At 37.7% G+C, this 8342-nt stretch overlaps 1 protein-coding gene across 1 annotated transcript in view; it reads left to right on the top strand.

Moving 5' to 3' along the window:
• LOC148411661 (putative phospholipid-transporting ATPase IM) overlaps nt 1-8094 on the top strand; it is a 10935-nt gene extending 2841 nt beyond the window's left edge. Inside the window, exons 9-27 of the mRNA XM_088434815.1 lie at nt 79-237; nt 866-954; nt 1122-1315; nt 1378-1586; nt 1658-1701; nt 2540-2705; nt 2775-2963; nt 3072-3187; nt 3262-3426; nt 4754-4865; nt 4963-5068; nt 5391-5541; nt 5622-5805; nt 5876-6099; nt 6225-6308; nt 6474-6719; nt 6856-6994; nt 7217-7347; nt 7561-8094. Coding sequence (XP_088290941.1) covers nt 79-237; nt 866-954; nt 1122-1315; nt 1378-1586; nt 1658-1701; nt 2540-2705; nt 2775-2963; nt 3072-3187; nt 3262-3426; nt 4754-4865; nt 4963-5068; nt 5391-5541; nt 5622-5805; nt 5876-6099; nt 6225-6308; nt 6474-6719; nt 6856-6994; nt 7217-7347; nt 7561-7809 — 2957 coding nt within the window. The 3' untranslated portion in view covers nt 7810-8094. The remainder of the gene's footprint in view (nt 1-78; nt 238-865; nt 955-1121; nt 1316-1377; nt 1587-1657; nt 1702-2539; nt 2706-2774; nt 2964-3071; nt 3188-3261; nt 3427-4753; nt 4866-4962; nt 5069-5390; nt 5542-5621; nt 5806-5875; nt 6100-6224; nt 6309-6473; nt 6720-6855; nt 6995-7216; nt 7348-7560) is intronic.
• Nucleotides 8095-8342: the final 248 nt, after the last annotated feature.

Here is an 8342-nt window from a genome sequence, read left to right as displayed (position 1 = left end):
ATACTTTTGTAATGTTCCAATTTTTTCCAAATATACCATCACGTGCACAACGATGACACCGTGCCCAATATTTCTCAGGAGAAATAAAATGTGAACCTCCAAACAATCGCCTGGAAACATTTAAAGGGACGTTGACAGTAGATGGACAAATGCATTCGTTGGACAATGACAGAGTTCTTCTACGAGGATGCACACTGAAAAACACAGACTGGTGCTTTGGACTGGTTATCTTTGCAGGTAAAATCAGCAGCCGTGTGTGATGTCATCAATGCTGTCACGGTTACCTTGAAAACGTAACATACTTAATGAAACAATTACTTAGATGAAAAAGTTATATTTCAGGTTACTCTAATACCGTTTGCAGATTCTGATCACCCGGTTTAGCATAAAATGGCACTTTGTTTTGCCACTTAGTTTGAAGTGTATTTTCAATTAAGTTACAGAAAAAAGTTTGCATTAGTGAAAATGAAGTCAAGACACTATCCTTTTTGACATTCGAACCATTTTCACAAATTTAAGACTTTGAGACTTAAAAAATATACCGTATTTTTCGAACTGTAAACCAACTTTTTTCTCATGATTTGAGCCTTGCAGTTTATAATCCAGTGCGTCTTATCTGCAGTTTTGTTTTGTTTTGTTTTTTTTCCCTTGCTAGCCACCAACCTGCTAGCCTACCTGCGTCTCTGCCTTATTTTGTGGTTCTTGTTTTGTTAAATTACCTACGTTTTGAAGCTCATACAAATATAAAAGTCACTTATTCTAAAAATGCGCACACATCACCTCATTGTTTCAATTTCATTTTTTTTGTGATTTTTTTGGGGGGTTTAAAACTGGATGCGGTAACCTGAGATCCCACTTTTTGCAGGTTCAGACACCAAGTTGATGCAGAACAGCGGAAAAACAACATTCAAAAGGACGAGCATTGATCACCTCATGAATATCGTGGTGCTTTGTGTGAGTTTCAGTCATGCGTATGAACGTCAAAAAGTTGAATGATATTCAGTAAAGCTATGTGGAGCAGCAAAATGACCTAATGGTTAGCATGTCTGCCTCACAGGTTTGATTTTTGGTGTTGTAACTTGCTTAGACCTGCTTAGATTTTCTTTTCTTTCACCAATCAGATTTTTGTTTTCCTGCTATCCATGTGCTCCGTGCTGGCCATTGGTCACGCAGTCTGGGAGAGGACGGAGGGTTCAATTTTCACTGCGTTCCTCCCTTCAGAACCCGGCATTGACGCTCCACTCTCATCATTCCTCTGCTTCTGGTCCTATGTGATCCTACTGAACACGGTGGTGCCCATGTCTCTCTTTGTCAGGTATGTACAGTCACAAAATACCTTAGCCACTTTCTCTTTGTCTTACGCTTCACTTTTTTCAGCGTGGAAGCCATCCGCCTGGTGAATAGTTTTTACATTGATTGGGACCGGAAGATGTATTACCCCAAAAATGACACCCCTGCTCAGGCCAGGACCACCACTCTGAACGAGGAGCTGGGTCAGATCAAATATATCTTCAGTGACAAGACCGGTACCCTGACGCAGAATGTCATGACATTTAATAAGTGCTCGATCAATGGCAAAAGTTATGGTGAGCAATCGATTCAAAGCGCATATATGAATATCGTTAAATATTATTTATGTGTGTCTTATTATTTTTAGGGGAGCTCTTGGACATTTCAGTGGAGAGAATTGAAATAACAGAGGTGAAGTAGTGATGAGTTATACCATTTTGCACATCCACTAAGTCCAGTCTCACAGTAAACTCAGCACTTGACACAATTCAAGTCATGTTCATTTATATACAGTGACTGTAGTCACAAAAAATGTCTGAAAGGGCTTCACAAAAAACAAGAAACACAACAAACCTGTCTTTTTAATGTTTTCTAAACATCAGTTTGAAATAAATATACTAATACGATGTTTATGGACCAATATCATTATAGGTAGTTAAGTAAGCTAATTAATTGATATACTTTTCAGTGAAATTATTATCATTATTTTTTTTATGCCCATGTTTTCCAATGTCCGACTCCTAACATTGTTGAAAGGTCTTCAAGCATATATATATATATATATATATATATATATATATATATATATATTTTTTTTTTTTTATCGAACAACACAATTACATTATTTTTATGTTTGTTTTTTGGTGTAAAATTCAAACAGATAGTTCTGAAAGCTCCTGGGATCACCAACATATCTCAGTAAGTTGAATGAAAACAAATAAGAGTAAATGGCTCGCTAAAATCGTTTTTTACAGTACTGTAAATAAAACTTTCCAAAATTACAAAAAAAATCACAAAAATGTTAAAATGTCATTCATTCATGTTTAAATTTCAGTCAAAAAAGAGAAGATGCAGAGTTCTCGGGATGGGCAGAATTTCTATCAAAGTTAACAGATTTTTTTTTTTTTTTTACATTTATTTCCCTCATGTTTACAAAACCAATTTATTATGCAGATACTGTTTTAGCCAAAAATGCTGAATAGCCAATCATTCTTTGTCTATTTCGAGTGACGCATCTTTCTTCCTGTAGACTACAACAAAGGCCGATTTCTCATGGAACAAGCAAGCGGATCCGAATTTCATTTTTCATGACCACAGCCTTGTGGAAATTGTCAAGCAGGGCAACTCGGAGGCTCAAGCATTCTTCCGTTTACTGGCTCTTTGCCACACTGTGATGCCCGAGAATAAACAAGACGGTCAGCAAACTTGTCAGAAGTATGTTGTGATCGAAAAGATGTTTGATGATCTGTGGCCTTTTCTCCAAGGGGAGCTTTATTACCAGGCTCAGTCCCCTGACGAAGGCGCTCTGGTCACTGCTGCGAGAAACTTTGGATTTGTGTTTCGTTCACGTACGCCGGAGACCATCACAGTTGAGGAGATGGGCAAACTGGTCACCTATGAACTTTTGGCTCTATTAGACTTCGATAATGAGCGCAAGAGGATGTCGGTCATAGGTCAGATTTCTTGCTTTCCGGAGTTCATTGAAATATATCATCCATGTCAGATAAGAAATTGTGATAAAACTTTAATCGAGATGTTCATCTCCTTACTGTGATATGCAGTGCATAACCCCGAAGGGAAGTTGACTCTATACTGCAAAGGAGCAGACACCATCCTTTTTGAGAGGCTCCACGCCTCCTGCAAAACACTGATGGCTGTTACCACAGGACACCTCAATGTAAAGTTTTTTTTTTTTTTTTTTTTATTGTAATGACAATTCATTGTAATTCCTGTTACCTATCCTTACTTTAGGAATATGCAAGCGATGGTCTCCGCACGTTGGTTCTAGCTTACAAGGATTTGGACGACAGCTATGTGAAAGCATGGATGCAGCGCTACCATGAGGCCAGAACCACCATTGAAGAAAGAGATGAGAAACTTCATGATCTGTATGAAGAGATTGAGAAAGACTTGTTGGTTGGTTCACCTGTTTGCTATTTTGTGTTAAACCTTGAATTGTATCTGGTACAAGCTTGTACTATGTACTTAGAGCTCATATTAATTTTCATTGGATTGTCCTTTCAAGACATTACTTTAAAAAAAAGTTGCGTCATCAACAGTGTTGCCATGGCTACCTTGAAAAAGTAACTCTGTTGCTTGCGTGCTTGTTTTAAAAAGTAATTTTAGATTATGAGTTATTTTGATACTTAGGTTCCGCAAATACTCACCTGCTTGCTTAACATAAAAATTACAGAAAAAATTGCCACTCAAATAGGAAACGTTTTTTCATTCAAGTTGAAGGACAAAGTACATTTATAATCATGAAAAATATAGACAGTGCTTTTTTTGTTTTATACTGTGAATATTAAAAAAAATAAAAAGCAACATATTAGGATTTCAGTGTGACAAATTCAACATTTATAATGTACATTGTTTAATAAAATAACGATTACATTTGGGAACTTTTAGCGACTTTTAGCGACTTTTAGCGATAACACCGCTGAGTGAAACAAACCTCAAAATTTCAAACAGATATAAAGTGAAGACAAAGACCGTATTTGCTTGTATTTTGAAAACATTGTCACTCAGAAGTTATATTGTTTTGTACTGTAACCATTTTAATAAAAAAATAATGCAACATTTTAGGATTTCAATGACAAGTTCCTACGTTTAAAAATAAATAAGACAGTCTGTTTCAGTGCCAAATTCAAATTTGTAATGTACATTGTTAGTAAAAATTACAAATTAATTTGTGAACTTGTTTTTACTGTTATTGAAACTACAGTATTTAGATAACGCTGTTAAGTGCAACAAACCTTAATATTTTTAGCTAATATAAACTGAAAATAATGACCATCCTTGCTTACATTTTCAAATTATTGTCACTCAATGATTAATTTGAATACTCCCATAATGCATTTCACATTGGTCAATTTCAGCTATCCCTTTATTAGGTTTATTTTTATATATGTATACTTCTTTGTAGACTTTAGTGAGTACTATAGTGAGGTTTTTTTATTTAAATCTTGTCAATTCTTTGACTAAATGTTAGCACATAGTAATATTATGCAAGTACTAATATGTGCTTCTTATTGTTTTGCCTTTGTTTTGAAACCCAAACATATACAAGAGAAACTAATGGCGAAATCTAATTAATCTAATTTTGATTGTATTATTTCACAGCAAATAGTAACCGTTAATGCTGGCATTACTGATTGTCACACTTAACTGACAAGGTAGTAGGGCAGTAAGTTTTCTGTGTTCTATATACACATGCTTATGTGTTCATTACAATCTGGTTTAGCTTCTGGGAGCAACGGCTGTGGAAGACAAATTGCAAGATGGCGTCCCACAGACAATTGAGCAGCTGGCCAAAGCTGACATTAAAATCTGGGTCTTGACGGGAGATAAACAAGGTTGGGGTTATTTTGTTGGGTTTTTTTTGTGACCCATGATTCTTTTTTTGGGTCGGATTTAATAAATTCCTGTTCACAACATCTTTTGTCCTACCAGAAACGGCAGAGAATATTGGTTATTCTTGCAACATGCTGCGAGAGGAGATGAAGGACGTCTTCATCGTTTCGGCCAATACAGCAGAAGGAGTCAAAGAAGAACTTCAGTGTGTTCAGAATCTCAATTTGTTTCATAACTTGGCGGTTCTTAACCTTAGTAGTACCTTTTTATTTCCACCCAAGTGGATGTTAAATTCATGTGTTTATTGGCAGATGATGCTAAGTGGCATAGAATAGGTTAAGTCTGATGTGGGGCAGGGGGGGCTTAGGAAAATTAAATTCAATATAAATCGTCTATTGAATATAACAATCTTATTATCAAGTTATGGTATAGTTTTCTGAAATATTTACATTATTGAAGGAGTATGAATTCAGTTATCATGGATGAAAATGGTTCACAACATCTCCAGTTCAACATTGTTCTTTTAGGAGCGCAAGAAGGAAAATGTGTCCTGCAGCAGCAAACAAACCAAAAATGACAAAAGCTCGTGCAGGTCTCCTATGGCTGCAGAAAACCGAAACTGTTCATGATGACGAAGTGGATGGACAATATGCCCTTATCATAAATGGACACAGTCTGGTAAAAACATACAGTGTACATTTTCTGCCGTTGTGGTCATTCTTTGTTACCTTTGCTAAATTCCGTTTTGCATCCCTTAGGCCTTTGCATTTGAGAAAAGTTTGGAATTGGAACTGTTGAGGACAGCGTGCATGTGCCAAACAGTGATTTGCTGCAGAGTAACTCCGCTACAGAAAGCCCAAGTTGTTGAACTGGTCAAAAAATACAAACAGGCGGTCACTCTAGCCATTGGAGATGGGGCCAATGATGTCAGCATGATCAAGGGTAAACTCGCAATTGATACAATACTTATATCTCAACTTTCATTTGGAATTCTTCCTGTTCTGTCTTACAGCTGCACATATTGGTGTGGGTATCAGTGGACAGGAGGGTATGCAGGCTGTTCTGGCCAGCGACTTCTCCTTTGCCCAGTTCCGCTATCTGCAGCGCCTCCTGCTGGTGCACGGGCGCTGGTCTTATCTGCGCATGTGCAAGTTTCTACACTACTTCTTTTACAAGAATTTCACCTTCACTTTCGTGCATGTTTGGTATGCTTTCTTCTGCGGTTTCTCAGCACAGGTCAGGAACAAGAATAAAATCAAAAATGCCTGCAATCCTCACACTTACATCATGTGTCATGTGGGAGAAGTCATAACCGCAAAGAACGAATGTATTAACATTTTAATATTTTGTCTTTTTCATAGACTGTGTATGACCAGTGGTTTGTCAGCATGTACAATGTAGTGTACACAGTCCTCCCTGTCCTTGGCATGAGCCTTTTCGACCAGGTATGCAGTTTAAGCATCATGCACTCACAGAATAAGACATTGCAGGGTTTTTATTTTTTATTTTTTTCGCCAAGCTCTTAATGCAGTCAGATTAGGTTTAGTTTTTCTTCAGTTTTGTTTTTAAGGCTTCTCCGCTTCCATGTCCTTTTTTTTTTTATTCTGCAGGATGTGAATGATCGCTGGAGTTTCCGGTATCCTCAGCTTTACTCACCGGGCCCTCTGAACGTTTATTTCAATAAGAAGGCCATGGTGTTCTGCATGATCCACAGCTGTTACAGCTCCCTCATTGTCTTCTTCATCCCGTGGGCGGCCATGCACGACACAGTTGCAAACAACGGCAAAGACATTGCGGATTATCAGTCCTTTGCTTTAGTGGTGCAGACGTGTCTTCTCATTGTAGTTAATATCCAGGTGAGGAAGTAAAAAATGCATCAATGGCGATTAAGTCATCCACTACCAGTGACAACAGTGCTTATCAAAAATCTATTTTAACTTGGGCTGGCAGTGAATATTGACTAAATATTTCTCTTTTTTTTCATTGTTTCAGCTCTGTTTAGACACACATTACTGGACACCTATGAACCACTCATTTATGTGGGGCAGCCTGATACTCTACTTTTCCACCACGTTTGCCATGCACAGTAACGACATGTTTTCCATATTCACCTCTGTATTTCCCTTTATCGGTAAGTCTTTTGGAGATGAAACAGCTGCACTATTTGTTTGCCTTTGTTCTAGACCACTGACACCCTAGCTGCTGTTTTGTTTTCAAAGACTTTACAGCAGTGGTAATTGACCTGCTAGCAAAAATATTCAGCATTGTGTTTTATATCATGAAGTGGCTAATTGTGATCTTGGCGGCTAGTGTAATTTGCGTTGTGACTTTTGTATTTCTGTGTGGATTGCAGGTATAGCGAGGAACTCTCTGAGCCAGCCTAATTTGTGGCTGACAATATTCTTGACGTGCCTCCTCTGTGGTCTTCCCGTTGTGGCTTTCCGTTTCACTATCATTCAGCTTCGGCCCACCATTAATGACAAGGTGTGACAGTCCTCAGTGTTATGTACATTTTCACGGCCAGTTAATTATTTTCCCTTAGAAATTAAATGGTTTGCATCAGTTCAATTTTATTTCTCATTAGCTTCAATCTGCTAATGCTAGGTGTCCATCATAAGTCATATTTCTCCCAAATTCCAGTTCAATTTCCAAAGTGAAGCTCTGTTAAATTTTGAGGTGTGGCTCTGTTATCTACAGGTGAGAAATAAGGTGCGTAAGGAGGCGCTGCCAGTCCCTGCTACCGGTCCGCCAACCAGGCGAGGCAGCTCTCGGCGGTCGAGCTACGCCTTCTCTCATGCTCAGGGCTACGGAGACATGGTGACATCTCGCAAATTCTTGCTGAATCGACCTGTAAAGAATCGGAATGCTTTGTTTGAACAAACAGACCGACCACAACTCTACCGCAACATCACAGGGGAGTCAGAGCAACAGCAGCAGTACCACTAGTTAGCTGTACAGTACTTTTAGGTTTTTAAATGTAACTAACTACATTGTTTACTTTATCAGCTCTTTAAAACATAGTTTGCACAAGGAGTAATAGATGAAAAAAAAATACAAGTAGCTAGAATCAGGAATGTAACTCAAAGTAATGAAAAGTACTGTTTTTTGTCTTAGGAAAAATGATCAAGTACAAATACAAAGCAAAATTGTCTCATGAATTGTCATCCCTCAAATTACTTGAGTAAATTTTACACAATAATTGCAGCCTGTTACTATCCACCTCTGACACTGAGTAAGTCCATTTGTGAGTAAATTGCTATGAGGTCATGATTTTTCCATGTTTTCGTTGTATGCCATGAGATGTGTCTTCTGTCAAATGGATGCCTGGTCTCAATAAAGGTTGTTCAAAATAAACGTTCACATACACAATCTTTTGCAATATTATTATGATCAGATTTGCCATGCAACCTTAACCTACATTTCGATGAAAAAGTACCCATGAAAACCATTGAGAAAATTGCTCTCTCATGTTCTAATAT

This window comes from Hippichthys cyanospilos, chromosome 15 (assembly GCF_059441005.1).
Source record: "Hippichthys cyanospilos isolate Australia breed blue-spotted pipefish chromosome 15, RoL_Hcya_1.0, whole genome shotgun sequence".
Lineage (NCBI taxonomy): Eukaryota > Metazoa > Chordata > Actinopteri > Syngnathiformes > Syngnathidae > Hippichthys > Hippichthys cyanospilos.
Note: the sequence above shows the minus strand (reverse complement) of the source record. Positions and strands in the feature narration are given on the sequence as shown.